At 35.2% G+C, this 16,052-nt stretch overlaps 1 protein-coding gene and 1 pseudogene across 2 annotated transcripts in view; one reads left to right on the top strand and one right to left on the bottom strand.

Moving 5' to 3' along the window:
* The window catches only part of Brwd1 (bromodomain and WD repeat domain containing 1), a 123,788-nt gene that overhangs the window by 33,616 nt on the left and 74,120 nt on the right, over positions 1–16,052 (top strand). For both annotated transcript variants that reach the window (XM_078044655.1, XM_078044654.1), the window contains exons 14-19: positions 2,248–2,398; positions 2,642–2,776; positions 5,358–5,486; positions 5,650–5,875; positions 10,732–10,917; positions 14,642–14,825. In XM_078044655.1, the coding sequence (XP_077900781.1) occupies positions 2,248–2,398; positions 2,642–2,776; positions 5,358–5,486; positions 5,650–5,875; positions 10,732–10,917; positions 14,642–14,825 (1,011 nt within the window). The remainder of the gene's footprint in view (positions 1–2,247; positions 2,399–2,641; positions 2,777–5,357; positions 5,487–5,649; positions 5,876–10,731; positions 10,918–14,641; positions 14,826–16,052) is intronic.
* On the bottom strand, positions 13,262–14,206 carry LOC110597952 (large ribosomal subunit protein eL24 pseudogene; annotated as a pseudogene).

Here is a 16,052-nt window from a genome sequence, read left to right as displayed (position 1 = left end):
TAATTATTATATTATTTATTATAATATAATTATTAGTTATTATTATAATAACTATTATATTATTTTTCAAGTTGTTTCTAAAGTTTATCTTTACAATTTTTTTTATTACTATCTGGGAAATGATGTCCTACAGTTTTGTCTTTTAGAAAATCATCATGTTTAGCTAGATGCCATGGTGCATCACAGCAATCTCAGAGACTCGGAAAGCTAAAGTGGAAAGATCACACACAACTTTGAGGCCAGCCTTGGTAACTTAGTGAGATGCCATGTCAAAATGAAAAATAAAAAGTCCTGGGGGTGTAACTTAGTGGTAGAATGCCCCTGAGTCTAGACCTGGGTACTGGGGGTTGGGGAGAGTTATCATGTCTTGTTTTATTTTTTTTTTTTTTTTTTTTTTTTTTTTTTTAAAAGCGTCACCAGGATTTTTTTTTTTTTTAAAGAGAGGGGAGAGAGAGAGAGAGAGAGAGAGAGAGAGAGAGAGAGAGAGAGAGGAATTTTTTTTTTTTTTTTAATATTTATTTCTTAGTTCTCGGCGGACACAACATCGTTGTTGGTATGTGGTGCTGGGGATCGAACCCGGGCCGCACGCATGCCAGACGAGCGCGCTACCGCCTGAGCCACATTCCCAGCCCTCTTGTTTTATTTTTAATAATAAAAAATGACTTGCAATGTCTTCTGGTAGTCCAAAGATTTGTGTTGTGTGTTCAAAATAAATTTGATCTTAATATTGTTGTGGAATTATCTGTGGTGGATGGTGGAAAGAATAAATAGTGGAACTAGACAACTTTTGCTCAGAAATTTAAAAAAAAATTTTTAAAAATTATTTTTGTAATAATGTTAAAATATTTTATCCATTTGCAAACAGTTGAAATACTATCAGTCCTTGGTTAATATAAAATGAAGGAGAATGGGATTGAAGATAATTTGAAATCATAATGACCCCTTAATAGTTATTTATTAGACACAATATGAGCATAAATGTTAAAACTTGAATAAAACTTTCTATTTTAATGAGAATGAAAACTGCTTAGTTTCCTGGCTCTCAAACTCCATTTATGGAGTGAACTTGTTAAGTCCCTTTGTGATGGTAATATATAAATTCTACTGGTTTTTCTTGAAAAGCAGAATCTTCTGTAAGAATTGAGTAATTATTTTAGTGTTCTGATCTTGGCTAATCAATCTACCTGGTGAAATGGAACTTGTTTGTTAGTAAATTCATGGTAGTTAATTGGGAAAGTTTTGAGTTCAAAGAGTCTTAGCCTCTTTGTTTTACCTCCAGTATTATTTTTTCCCCTGACCAATCTGCTTAGACTTACTCTTTTGTGTGTTCCATCATGCTTACATAGGTAGCTGTTATGTAGCACTTACTCCTTGCTCTTGTAGATGCTCTCTTAATTGAAATGTTAGATGCTTAATGATTTTTAGAATGTTAATGATTTCAGAACCAGTTAGGCCTTTCCCCTCCCTCCCGTTGTTTCCAACTATAGTTTACAGAGAAACTCCATACACCACTTTAATAAAGGCTGAAAAACATGCAGATATATATTCAAGAACATTTTTACCAAGAGACATATAAAAACAGGGAAATGTAAAGGGAAGAGTGTAGTCTGATTCCTGTTGGAGCATTTGTGTCTCTGCCTCTGCTAGTTTGCTGGAATTTGGGGATGTGAAGGTAAATTTTCTTCCCTAAACTTGTTTCTCTGGAGAAGCAGTTGAAAGCAAGAATGAACAATAGGCTTGGGTGTTAAGAGAAGGAAATGATTGAAAAACGGCAGGGAAAAGGTACTTTGCTCCAGGTACAGCAGTGGTGTCCAACTATGTGCTTTTCTTCATTTTGAACTGCTTCTAAATTACTCCTTACCCCTCAGGTTTTGCCCTAATCTGTTTCTAGACAATGATTGTAGTTAGATATGATTAACTTTCTATAGGACTGATAAAATAAGCACATTTAATTGCTGCTTGTTTTTTTTTTTTTTTTTTGATGCAGTGTGGAGGATTGAACCCACAGATGTTTTATCACATCTACATCCCCAGCCCTTTTTATTTTTTGAGGGACAGTTTTGCTAATTTTGCCAAGGCTGGCCTTGAATTTAGGTTCTTCCTGCCTCGGCCTCTCGAGTAGCTGGAATGACAGACTTGTATCAGTGCATTTTTTTTTTAGTTATTATATTGATGAAGATTGTGTAAATTGTATAATCTGCCACCCAAATAAGCTTATACATTGTGTATGTGTATATATATTTTTAGAGACTTATCTTCAGAAGAAGAAAGATTTATGAAACCCAAGGTAACAATGATAGCTTGGAATCAGAATGATAGCATTGTTGTTACAGCTGTGAATGATCATGTCCTCAAAGTCTGGAATTCTTATACTGGACAACTGCTTCATAATTTACTGGTAGGTAGTTTTTATAAATATGACAAATCTAAATTCTTCAAGTCTTATGTTTGAAACTCTAGTAGTATACTGAATAAGTTCTATTTGTCAAGTGATTGGGAATTTTTTATGCATAACAATATAAATTATTGTCTTTAGTACAGTTTTAAAATCCCTTATTAATATGACAGGATGTATTTTTTAAAAAATTTGCAACTTGTGACTTGTAAACCCTCATTAATGTTATGATTTTGTTGAATAAAGGGACATGCTGATGAAGTATTTGTCTTGGAGACACACCCCTTTGATTCCAGAATTATGTTATCTGCAGGACATGATGGCAGCATATTTATATGGGACATTACAAAAGGTACCAAGATGAAGCATTATTTTAATATGGTAAGTGAAATGAGGTACACCTTTATGCATACTTGTATCTGTTTAGAGTATTTAGATTATGAGAGTTAACCAGAAATAGATTTCAGCATTTTAGCGATTCTTTTTTCTAGAAATTAGGGTATGTAAAACCTATAAATATCTGACAGCTGTATATGAATATACACATGAAATTCTCTATATAACTGATTTGTACAAGGGAAAAGTTTCAAAAGTTATTGGTTTAACTTTTTGTGTATGAAGTGTGTCAGTATGTTTTAATTGGCAAATTTATGATCATTATACACTAATATTTAAAATACTTTACTAGATGTTTCAATTGTTCAAGCATCGTTAGATTTTTCCTCATCTTTTTTCTGTTTGCATATATATGTTATATTCTAGAACCAAATGAGAATTCTTTACTTTTAGAATTTCTCATATATACCCATTCTACAGTTATTAATTAGTAAATTTAACATTGGTAAAATAGCATTACTTAATCCAGATCTACAATTTTGTCAGTTGGTCCAGGAATGCCATTAAACAAGCTATATTTTGTTTCTTAGACAGGATCCAATTCAAGATCATATATTTCAATAAGTGGTTTTATCTCTCTAGTTTTATTTAATCATTAATAGCCCTCTAGTGTTTTTATTTTATCCTCGTCTTAAGTGTTTGAGTATACAGTTATTTTATAGAACATCTTTCAGTTTCGACTGATAGTCTTCATGTTACACATTTTTTCGATGAAATTAAATGATGATTTTGTACCCTCCGTTCTTCCCTTGGAGTCATGTGATATTTATTTATGCTGCTATTGGTGGTGACAATTTTAAATATGAAGTTAACGTGGCTTCTGTGAGATTTTTCCACTATAAAATATTTTTTTTCCTTTTGTAAGTATAAAACTAATGTAGCCCCCCACCCCACCCCCTTTTTTTCTTGTGGTACTGCAGATTGAACTCAGGTGCTCACATATGCTAGGCAAGTGCTCTATATGTCAAGCTTTATTTCCACCCCTTTTAATTTTTCACTGATTCAGAGTGTTGATAAGTTGCCCAGGCTGGCCTTAAACTTGTGATCTTCCCGTCTCCAGGGTTTACAGGTGTTCATCACTCTACTCGGCTTAAAGGAGCTATTTTGAGACTCCAGATGCCTTTTTCTCATCAGATTTCATATACAAACATTCACATTCATTGAGTATTTTCAAATGGTATCATTTCTTCTGTTAGTTGATATCCTTGGACATAGTTCTTAAACTTAAAAGAACTTTTAAAATTAATTTTATGTGAATATCTTATTTGAAAGCCTTAAATATTTTTCAGTCTGTCTCAGAAGAAAATAGCTTACACAGTTATTTTCTTTTGTTGGGGGTTTAAGTGATTTCTAAAATGTGTATGTCAAAAACAATTTGAATATCTTTGCACATGATTATTAGGATAAATTTTGAGTTACTGTGTAAAAAAGTCCTAATTGATGTTAAACTGATATAATTTACAGCTGGAATGGAAGAATTAAAGACAGTTTTAAAGTAATGTATTTAGCTGTGCATGTTGGGGAATGCTTGTAATTCCAGCAACTCTATAGGGGCTGTGGCAAGAGGAACACAAATTCAAGGCCAGCCTCTGCAATTTAGTGAGATCACCTGTCAAAAAGAGGACTGGGGATGTGGCTTGGTGGTAAAGCACCCATGTCTTCAATCCCCAGTACTGCTTTTTTTTTTTTTAAAAAAGGAAGTAAACTATGATACACTTCAAGTATTCCTCCTGAAGTCTGTGGTTTAAGGAGTTACAGGCATTTTAACATGTGTTCTTGAGACTTTATAACATTGCCCAGTTTTGCATGGTTGTCAATCATTTTAGTAGTGAGTTGAGGTAAAGTCCCCCTTAAATTCCAGAAAAGTGTTGATTTTTAGTTCACAACACATAAAACTTTGTTAATCTATAATTATTTTCCTAGCAGGTTATTTGCTTTTATTGTATAGTTTAATAAAAGTTTATTTAAATTGCCATTCAGGGGCTGGGGATGTGGCTCAAGCGGTAGCACGCTCGCCTGGTATGCGTGCGACCCGGGTTCGATCCTCAGCACCACATACCAACAAAGATGTTGTGTCCGCCGAGAACTAAAAAAAAATAAATATTAAAAATTCTCTCTCTATCTCTCTCTCTCCTCTCTCACTCTCTCTTTAAAAATAAATAAATAAATAAATAAATTGCCATTCACTGGTAGAAGTTTGGATTAGTTTATAAGTGTTCATTTGATCATTTGGAGAACTAATACTTAGAAGATCTTTGGATTTTTTTCCCCCCGTAGGTTAGTATTATCTAAAAAGAATCTGATAATATATTAATTGATGTGTATGTTTAATGCAAAATTGTATAAATTATTTTTTTGAAGATGCTAGGGATTATACTCAATGGTAGGGTGCTTGTCCAGCATGTGCAAGGCCTGAGCTCAATCCCCAGCTCTTGGGCTTGGTGGGTGAGAGTGGAATTCCAGAAGGGATGTATTGCAGCAGGTTATTCACATTAAATAAGTTTACATACTAAAAGTGCTGGTGTAGAATTGGTCGTAAAACTTTTTCCCCTTCTGTGTTTTCTAGATTGAAGGACAAGGACATGGAGCTGTGTTTGACTGTAAGTTTTCACAGGATGGACAGCATTTTGCCTGTACAGATTCTCATGGGCACCTACTTATTTTCGGCTTTGGATGCAGCAAACCATATGAAAAGGTCATTTTTAATACTTTCTTATGGCATATAGAAAATTATAAGAGATTAGAAATAGTTTAGCTATACTTATTTGATCCTTATGCTTTTAATTAACTGTAGAATATTTGTTTTCTTTAGCATACATGCACTTCAAAATGTCATCCTGTGAACTTTACTTTTCTAGATTCCTGATCAGATGTTCTTCCATACTGACTACCGACCACTGATTAGAGATTCTAATAATTATGTCTTAGATGAGCAAACTCAGCAGGCTCCTCATCTTATGCCTCCACCATTCTTGGTAGATGTAGATGGAAATCCTCATCCAACTAAGTATCAGAGATTAGTACCAGGTCGAGAAAATTCTGCAGATGAACATTTGGTTCCACAACTAGGCTATGTGGCCACAAGTAAGTAGAAAAGTGTTTTTCTTTCCCTTTGAAAGGTTTCCTTACTGAGTTTTTTATTTGAAAAATTTTAAGAATAATGAACTCCCATACCTTTAAGTTCAGTAGTCATTAATATATTTTGTAAAATTTAGTGTATTTTTTCTTTGAATATATATTACTTTGAACTATTTGAATCTTAAGTTCTGGATATTTTATGCCCATTTACCCTTAAATATTTTAATTTGTATTTTAGGGTGATAACCTCCTGTATAACCATAGACATCTATCAGTGTTATTATCAAATTAATAGTTTGTAATTAAATTTTGCCAGTTACTGTAATAATGCCTGTTGGAACATTTTTATTTTTCCCTGGTTCCAATTTGGGACTGTACATAAAATTGTCATATTTTCTAAATATATTTTAATCTGGAGAGGGGTCTTGGCTCTTCTTTTTGATGGACACAATTCCTTTATTTTTATGTGGTGCTGAGGATTAAACTAAGTGTCTCCTAGGTGCCAGGCAAGTGCTCTACCACTGAGCTAGAACCCTGGCTGTTGACTTTGATACTGATATATTTGAAGTGTATAGGCCAGGAATTTTGTTGAATGCCTCAGTTTGGGCTTGCCTGTTTGGGGCAGATCATACACTTTTGACAGAGTACAACATAGGTGACCTCTTCCTGGAGCATCACATGTCAGGATGTTTATGATTGTGGTTTGTCCAGTGATTGGTAAAATTGCCTTTAACATCTTGTTATGGTGTTGCTTGCTAAGTTTTTCCTAAAGTTACCACTTTTTTCTCTTGTGATTTATACGGAGATAATATACAAATTCTCTGTTCTTTGCATACTTCATCCAAGTTTTAGGATCCATTGATGATTTTGCCTGTTACCACTTGTCGTTATGAAGGTTGCAGAATGGTTATTTTCTACGTTCACTTCCATTGTATTCACATTTCATTATGACTGTGTAGCTCTTTATTACACGGTGTACTAAGTTTTAGTATGGTTGTATGGGTTGTTATATTTTGGTTATAGTCCATTACTGTTATTATTTTGTTACTCATTATCCTTAGGTTTGACTCTGAGAAGACTTTTCACACTGTCCTTTCCCAAGTCCCCATCTTTTTTTTTTTTTTTTTTAAGATAGGAGAGAGAGAGAGAGAATTTTAATATTTATTTTTTAGTTTTTGGCAGACACAACATCTTTGTTTGTATGTGGTGCTGAGGATCGAACCTGGGCCGCACGCATGCCAGGCGAGCGCGCTACCACTTGAGCCACATCCCCAGCCCCTCCCCATCATTTTTAAAGCAGTTCTTTGCTCTCTCGGCACAAGATGTTCCAGGCTCATCTTATACTTACCCTCTCTTAGCCAAGTGCAAAGTCTTTGTAATTGTAATTAATTGTTTATAGTGTAGTGTGTCTCTTTACAGATGTTAGGTGAAAAAGTGCTTCTTCATTTGGTTGAATATTGATTTATTTAAACTAAATTACTACCTATATTTAAGGTTCAAGCTTGATGTACATCACTGTTTACTCTTTAAAAAATAACTTTTTTATTAGTTTTAGTGAAGTATACATTATATACAACAAACTTATCAATCTAAGTATATATGATTTAAATGAATTTTGACAAATGTTAATTATGTAAGATTTTTACCGTCACTCTAAGTTCCTTGGGCCCATTTAGAGAGAGTTTTTTCCCTTTCTCTAGTCCCTTGTTACCACTTTGTCTTTTTTTTTTTTTTTTTTTTTTGGTACCGGGCATTGAACCAAGGGGGTCATATCCCCAGCCCTTTTTAAATACTTTTTTTTTTTTTTTTTTTTAAGAGATGAGGTCTTGTGAGTTGCTGAATTGCTAAGGTTGGCTTTGAACTTGAAATCCCCCAACCTCAGCGTCCTGAGCCTCTGGAATTACAGGCATGCATCTCTGCACCTGACTTAACTTTTAACTTTGTCTTTTAAGGGAATTTTTTACATAGTAATCGTATCTGTGATTTCACATTCCATGGTTTTAACTATGTGCCATACCTGCAATTCAAAAATATTTAATGGCAAATTTCAGAAATAAAATAATACATGAATTTTAAATTGCATGCCATGTAGTGTGATGAATCTTTTGCCTTTCTCTTCAGGATATAAATTATTCCTTTGACTGCTTTATCTATGTAGTATAAACTGCCCACCTATTAATTAGTTAGTAGCCCTCTTGATTATTAGACCAGCTTGACCCAATATTACAGTGGATGTGTTCCGTTAAACTCTACTTAAAATGGGTCCAACAGAGTGATATGCTGGCAGATATAGGTATTTCAAAAAAAATTGGTAATGTGCTTTTAGAAGTGAAAAGGAGAAAATTCTGAATATAATAAGGAAAAATTTTGAATGTTGTGATGCTAAGATCTTTGGTTAATAATTGACATTCTATCTGTAAAATTTGTTTTGAAGGGAAAATGAATTTTTGCTAGTTTTGCATATCAAACTGTATGTTAATAACCACAGTGTGCAATGATGCTTTAGATTAAGATGGAAAAGGAATTAAACTTGTGTATGTATAGTAGGAAATACACATAGTTTATGTGGAGTTCAGTACTATCCATGCTTTCAGACATCCACTGTGGGGATCTTGGAATTTTTCTCCTGTAGGTAGGATAGGGGGGTTTGTTGTAATCTTATACGAGGAAATATTGTAAAAAGAATCATACAATATGTAGAATTTTGTGCCTGGCTTCTTGATTTGTCATGGTGCCAGTTTATTCATGCTATTGCATATATCTGTAATTTGTTCCTGTTTATTAAGAGATAGTACTTCAGGAAAGCATGCCTATACCATCACTTGTTTATCCCTTCACTGATAGTCAAGGGCATTTAGCTTGATTTCCAGTTTAGGGTATTAATGAGGATTGAATGGCAAGAACCTGTTTCAAAATAAAAAAATAAAAAGGACTGGGCATGTAGTTCAGTGGTAGAGTGTTATAATGTGGATTTTCAATAATGTGGATTTTCCTTATTTCTTCAGTTAGTTTTGACTGAAGAAATAACTTCTTCTGATAGTTTTGACGTTTATATGTTCCAGAGTTTGTTTATGAGGTACAGACACACTTTGGATTGTTTGTCCTCTTTTTAAAAATTTTTATTATTATATTTTATCGTGCTCAGGATTGAAAATAGGAGAGCTCTACCACTGAAATACATCCCCAGCAGTTTTTTTTTTTTTGGTACTAGGAATTGAATACCCAGGGACACTCTACCACTGAACTCCATGCCCAGTCCTTTTTATTTTTTTTTTATTTTGAAACGGTTTTTGGTGAATTTCCCAAGCTAGCCTTGAACTTGTGACCCTCTTATGTAAGCATTCCGGGTCACTGGGATTATATGTGTTTGCAATCACACCTTGTTTCCCAGTTGCCTATTGCCCAGGATCTGAAAGCCCATGTTTTATAAATATTTTTTCCTAATGTTACAGTTGTTTATCCTGGAGGGTCATTTCCTGAAGCACATCATCCTTCATGCTCGGAACCCTCCCTTGATAATTCAGTACTGATTGTACCACATCAAGTAGAAAGTTATTTTGATACTTGAGAAGGTCAACACTTAAGTGATCTGTTCTACCAAAGAAAAGTTTTATAGACCTATGGTTCTTTTGGGGGGGTAGGGGGAGGATTAAAACTCTTTTTTTGTTACTATTTCCCTTTGATCCCATGTTGTAATAGTTTTAACTATAATTTGTTTTGAGAGTGATCAAAAAATTTAGTTTTTTTTTTTAATTTAAAAGGCAAAATCAATATGAGCTGACATTTAGCTGCTGTAAATTCTTCATGGGTTTTCATAGTAAATGATATGTAAGATATGAGTGTATGTATGTGTGTGTGCATGCATGTATATATTTGTATATATGTAAATATAAATATATAAATGAATGCTTCGGGAGTATGTGTTTTCCCCCCTCAATGCTACATGGGATTTTTCAGTTTCTGGATCTGTTACCATGGTGGCAAATTTTATCTCTTCATTTCTTTTAATATTATGTTTAATGGGTGGGAAAAGGGGAGAAATTTTGTATATACTGAGTTCATGTTTCAATAGAAGATGCATCTGTAATAGGAAGATGTATAAGGGATTTTTGCATGAAGATATTAACATCTAGGCACTTTTCTAAACCATTTTGTAAATCCATAGCCATCTAATAATTATTTCCATTAATTCTAATTCTGAACTGATTAAATATCTCTGCAAAGGCACTAAAAAAAATCTGATTTTGTGTTTGAAGAATGATGGCTACTAGTTCTGCTAAAAACATGCCAAGAGGTATAGTTGTTTGTGCTGAGTAGATCAGGCACGTGAAACAACCTCCATCAACTGTACCTGTTCTGAGGACTCCTGGGTGTGCTCAGAGATCTACAGTTTTATCTTGTTGAAGACCTAGAAGTCCTAACCTCTCTGACTTGTTCCATAAGACAGTACAGAAGACATTGGAGTCACTGCTTTCACCGCATTAAAATACTATACATACCTGTTGTGGTCAGGAAGGCTTTAGTAAGCCTTGGTTTCCATGTTTCTTCTGTCCCAGAGGGTCCCAGAGGCTGTGTTGAGGTACTTAGTATTCTAAAAGAGGGGTTTGTTTTGAATTTTTTCTCTGGATTGTGTATATGTAAGATATCTTTTCTAATTGGTCACTTAGTTATTTATTTTGAAACAGCAATTCTGGACTTATTTTTTCTTTTGCAGAGTTGGGGACTGGAGAGCCTAAGGAATTCTAGGCAAGCACTCGACCACTGAGCTATATCCCCAACCCTGTTAATAAATTTCTAATTGTAAGCTACTGAAGAACTTTTTTCCTATTCATATATGTTATGATTCATAATTGAATTTGTAGGTGATGGAGAGGTAATTGAACAAATTATAAGCCTACAAACCAATGATAATGGTGAACGAAGCCCAGAGCCCAGCATCCTTGATGGAATGATAAGACAGTTGCAGCAGCAACAAGATCAGAGAACGGGAGCAGATCAGGATATTGTTCCAAGTGGATTTTCAAATGGGGAAGAAACACCTCGAAGAGGTAACAAATACGGAAAGTGTTGTACCTAAATGTAGCGGTATTGAAATTAAAGAGTAAAACTTGGAATAAGCAGTATATTTTTGCAATTTAAGTAGTATTCTGAAGGTATTTTTTAAATTTGCTGTAGTTACAAATGGGCATTTGATTTTCTTTTTTTAAAAAAATGGCTTTATTTATTTATTTATTTTTATGTGGTGCTGAGGATTGAACCCAGGCCCCGCATGTGGGAGTCTCGCGCTCTACTGCTGAGCCATAACCCCAGCCCCATGATTTTCAAGTATGTTAAATGGTTAATGAAGTTTTTGTCTAAAAACAGCATTTGCAAATTGTATTAAAGACATCTAATAATAAAGTGGTTTTTTGAAGGAAAATTATAGGTTTAGTTTTGCCTTGCTTTATCATTTGTGATTTTTGAAAAACCAAACTGGGTAGAGACTAATTTTTCTTAGTGAATCAGCATTTGAGAGTGAGTTGAAGACTCTGTGACTCTTCATATCATGGTGCTTTATCCAGTTGTCTTCAAAGAACCTGGAAGATCCTCTTACATAAACATAATAGTCACACTGTACAGACTTTTTTTTTTTTTACAATATTGCTATCTTCTACAAGGTGTCTCATAGTTTTAGGAATTTAGGATTAGTTCAGCCTTGCTTGTTGCATTTAATTATTATCTCTCTCTTTTTTTTTTTTGGTGGAAGTGCTGGGGCTCTCACTGAGGGCTTCACACATGCTAGGCCAGCACTGTACTACTGAGCTATACTCCCAGTCTATTATATCTTTCTTTAATCTAGAAAAAGATTTCTCTTAGCATGGAAGGGTTGAGTCCTGTTGTTTCAGGGTTTCTTGCAGTTTGGATTCTCTGCTCATATCCTGGTACTTGTGTTCTGGTTAAACATTGTTCCTCAGTGCATCATAGAAAGAGGCACAGATATACATGCATTCTTTTTCACCTTTCCCCCTTAACAGTATGTTGTAGGAATCACCATTTATCACTTCATCAATTGACAGAGTTTATCCTTATCCTGTTTTATAGCTTCATAGAACTCTGCTACATGGAATAGCAAATCATTGTAATGTGTTTATGTGTATATAGGTTATTTCTTATGCTTTGCTATTACAAGTAATTTTATGATAAATAGTCTTGTGCATATTTGCAAATTGTTGGAGAATAACACTATTACTTAAGCAGTTAATATAGAATTTATATTTCTCAGTTCGAGAAATGTTTCTTCAATATATTTTATTTAACTTTTTTTTTTTTTTGAGAAAAAAGAAAAAGGTTTATTGCTTTGCTAGCAGAGGAGAAACACCGGGGATTCCTGTCCTGAAGGCTGTTATTCTACCCATCAGTGGGAATGGGGGGCTTTTAAAGAGGTGACTCAAAGACTGAATTCCATGTGTTTTCTGTTGGAGTTGTAATTCACTTCTTAATTTGGGAGATAGTTTGAGATATTCTGGTACCATCCCTAAAATCTGCATTACTTCGTTCTTATGGGGGATTGTGTACATATAACTCTGTCAAGGATGAGGAAGAAATTAGGGAAGAGCAGGGAGAGAGGAAGGGAAAGAAACATGCCAATTTTAAAAATAAGTTGCAAGCTGGGCGTGTTGGCATAGGCCTGTAATCCCAAGGCCTTGGGAGGCTAAGGCAGGAGGGTTGTGAATTCAGAGCCATCCTCAGCAATGTTGAGATGCCAAGCGACTCAGTGAGACTCTGTCTCTCTATAAAATATGAAATAGGACTGGAATGTGGCTCAGTGGTTGACTGCCCCTAAGTTCAGTCCTTGATAACAACAACAACAACAAAAAGCAGTGGCAGAGCAACAAGGGATAAAGTGGACCACTGTTACATTTCCCCGCTGTCAATTTACATGTGCAAAGCCTCTTGGCGCCTTTAGCTTTTTTCTACCACTTGCCAGGATGGGTCAGGGTCTGGCTGACCATATGTGGCTTCTTTTGCAAGCATCAGGGACATTTTTGTCTCCAATGACCCTCCTCTTTGCAGAATGTGCATTGGTTGGCTTCCTGTTCTCTAGATCTCCCTGATCAACAAATCTGGTGACTCACCAGAGTTGCAGGACAGAGAGGGGTCCCCTTATCCTCTCGTCCTGGCTGACCATAGAGGGCAAGGGTCAAAATGTTGGCTTTATTTAACTTTTTATTTTTTTACAGTTGGGGATAGAAAGCCTTGCATGTGTGATGCAAGTGCTCTGCTACTGAGCTCCACCTCCTTAGCCCAGTATTTATCTTTTCCTTTTCCTTTTCATCTTTCTCTTTATTTCCTTCCTTCCTTCTTTTTTTAGAGTTATAGATACAGCTTTATTTTAAAATCTTATCTACCAATTTAGTGTTTTGTATCAATTTTGGGAGCAGAAACCTTCACAAGCTTCACAATCTTGTGCTCAGGTGTTGCCTTTGTGGGAATCTTAGCAGCAGCCTTTCCAACTTCTGGTTTCTGTTTTCTCTTGGCCATTATATCTGCAAGAGATGCACCAGTAATGGCCTTCTGAAATTTTACTACATATTAGGTTTTCTTATTTTGAATTTCTTCCATTCGGCCCTGTTGATATTTTCTTCTGTAGAGGAGAATCCAGTTTATCTGCCAAGGATTCTTCTGGGAAGGAGTGCCAACTTGGATTTTGTATTAAGAAATTTGAAAAGCTTTGTGTCAGTCCTGGCATAGTTTCTCCCATGTCTTGGGTTTATTTTGAATTTGCTAAAACTGCACAGCTCAACCTTCCTTGCAGTGGTTGCTGGGAAAAAGGAAAGATGGAGGGGGCGGGGGGACTCTATCCCAATATATTTTATATAAATGTTTTATTGGTAGGTGAAGTATAGTGTGTTTTATAGCACAGACTGTTCACATGATTGATAAATAGAATGTGGTACGTAGAAGAATGCAGAAGTGGTGTTCACTTGTGGTTTTGCCAAGGCAGGGAGTACAGGCACAGGAATCCTCGCACCTTATTTTAAGAAAAGGATCACTTGGCTGGGTGTAGAGGTAGAACAATCCCAAGTTCAAGGCTAACCATAGCAACTTAGTAAAACCCCCTCAAAATAAAAAGGACTGGGGATGTAGCTCCGTGATAAAGCGCCCCTGGATTTGATCCTCAGCCCTCTCTCCCCTCAAAATGCCTCAGACTTCCTCCTTAAGGCCAGCCTCTGTGGGTTCTGGCTCTTGGGATGTGGTCCTGTTCTCTGGTTCTGCTTAATTGCAGCCGGTGGGCTCAGACTGTACTGTCCTCTGTGTTGTGGCATTAATACTCTCCACTACTAGTGCTGCCAGCATTTCCAAACACACGCTGATATATGCTGTGGAGGCTCCTTCCTGGTGGTTTCCATTGTCTCCTGAGGGTCTTGATTGATGGTGTGACTGGGTTTATTATAAAGCCATCTTGATTTGAGGAGACAATGGAGAGCCATCTTGATTTTTCAGTAGATTATTGTGCAGATTTGCAGAAAGCAGAATTTTTAGGGAGGCAAACATGAAAAATATTTGCATATTTAAAAATTTCAGTCTAATAAAATTTTAAATTGAGGCTTAGCAGTTAATGTTTGCTCAGCATTCTACATTTTGATCTTAATCATACAAGTTTTCTCATTTCACTTTGATCTCTTTTTTTTTTTTTTTGGTATATCATAGGAGAAATGTGTGCTTGTTACATGTCAAGTGTATTTTAATTTGAAACTATTTTGGAATAATTTTTTAATGATTTTTCGCTAGGTTTTAGAAGATTAAGTTTAGATATGCAGTCACCTCCAAATATTGGTCTGCGTCGTAGTGGACAAGTTGAAGGTGTTCGTCAGATGCATCAAAATGCTCCACGGAGTCAGATTGCTACAGAGCGTGACTTACAGGCTTGGAAACGAAGAGTGGTTGTACCAGAGGTACCACTAGGCATATTTAGGTTTGTTTTAGGATATCTATTTATATTGTTTCTCTGTGAAAATATATTCATGTGGTTATTTACACATCCTTAATTACATTAGTTGTGTAAATAATCATGTAAATATATTTTAGTAATGGTTGGAAATCTGTTTTAAATGGGGGAAAAATGTCAAAATTACTTTATTGGAAAGTTTTTCATAGCCTGTATTGTTTTATCTGTGTGAACACCCATTTTTATCCTGTCAGTATCATTTTTTTTTTTTAAACTCCAGACATATTGTTTTCTCTAAGTTTTTTAGTATTTGTTTCTAAAAGGTGAACCACAAAGCTGTCGTGACATGAGCAACATTTCCTCAGTTTCCTGAACTAGGGGAGGTGAGATGATTGGAAATAAAGACAAACACAAATATAGAAAAGCTGGCCATGGTGGATCACTAGAGCTCCTGAAGGGAGAATGCTGGCTGATCATGTGGATGCTCTGCATACTTATTAATGGGTTAAAAATCCAAAGAATTTATTGTGATAAAGCTTCTTCAAGATAAACAAAAGTGAGGTGTGAGGAAAATAACCCAATTGGGGCTTGTCACCTTGCACTGATATTTCTTCCTCCTTCTGGCAGCTGACGTTTGAACCTAAGGCTTTTTGAACCAATAAAATCTGTGAGATATAAAACTCTAAGCAGTAAGTCACCAACCACTGAACAGTCTCTAATTAGGGAGATAACCACCAAGAGTTCTCAAAAGGGCATTGCCTCTGCCTTGAGAGGGTTCAAACCTGTAATTGGTTTGCCGCTCTCAACAAAATGCCAGTACCATCACTTAAAAAAAGTTTTTTATTGCAATCAGACATCCAGGCAGTGTTTTAAATTTTCAGTAGTCTCAAATGTCATAAATTATGTCTTGTTTTTTTGTAAGTATTTCATGTCATTCTTTCATAATGCACACGTAATATCTAGTGTTTTTTGTCATGTTAGCACCCATTCATGCTTAATGCCTAGTTTATTAATTCATGAGATGATATTTCAATTCTTTTTTTTAAAAAAACAATTTTTATAGTTATAGATGGATAGAATAGAATGCCTTTATTTGTTTATGTTTATGAGGTGCTAAGAATCAAACCCACATGTGAGGCATGTGCTAGGCAAGCACTTTGCCATTTAGCTAAGCCCTAGCCTGATGTTAATCAGGTGTTCCATTTATTTCTCAGATATTTCTTTTGTTTGGTAGTACTGGGAATTGAACCCATG

This window comes from Ictidomys tridecemlineatus, chromosome 3 (genome assembly GCF_052094955.1).
Source record: "Ictidomys tridecemlineatus isolate mIctTri1 chromosome 3, mIctTri1.hap1, whole genome shotgun sequence".
NCBI classification, from domain to species: Eukaryota; Metazoa; Chordata; class Mammalia; order Rodentia; family Sciuridae; genus Ictidomys; species Ictidomys tridecemlineatus.
The sequence above is the reverse complement of the archived record's forward strand: the minus strand, read 5'-3'. Positions and strand labels throughout refer to the sequence as shown.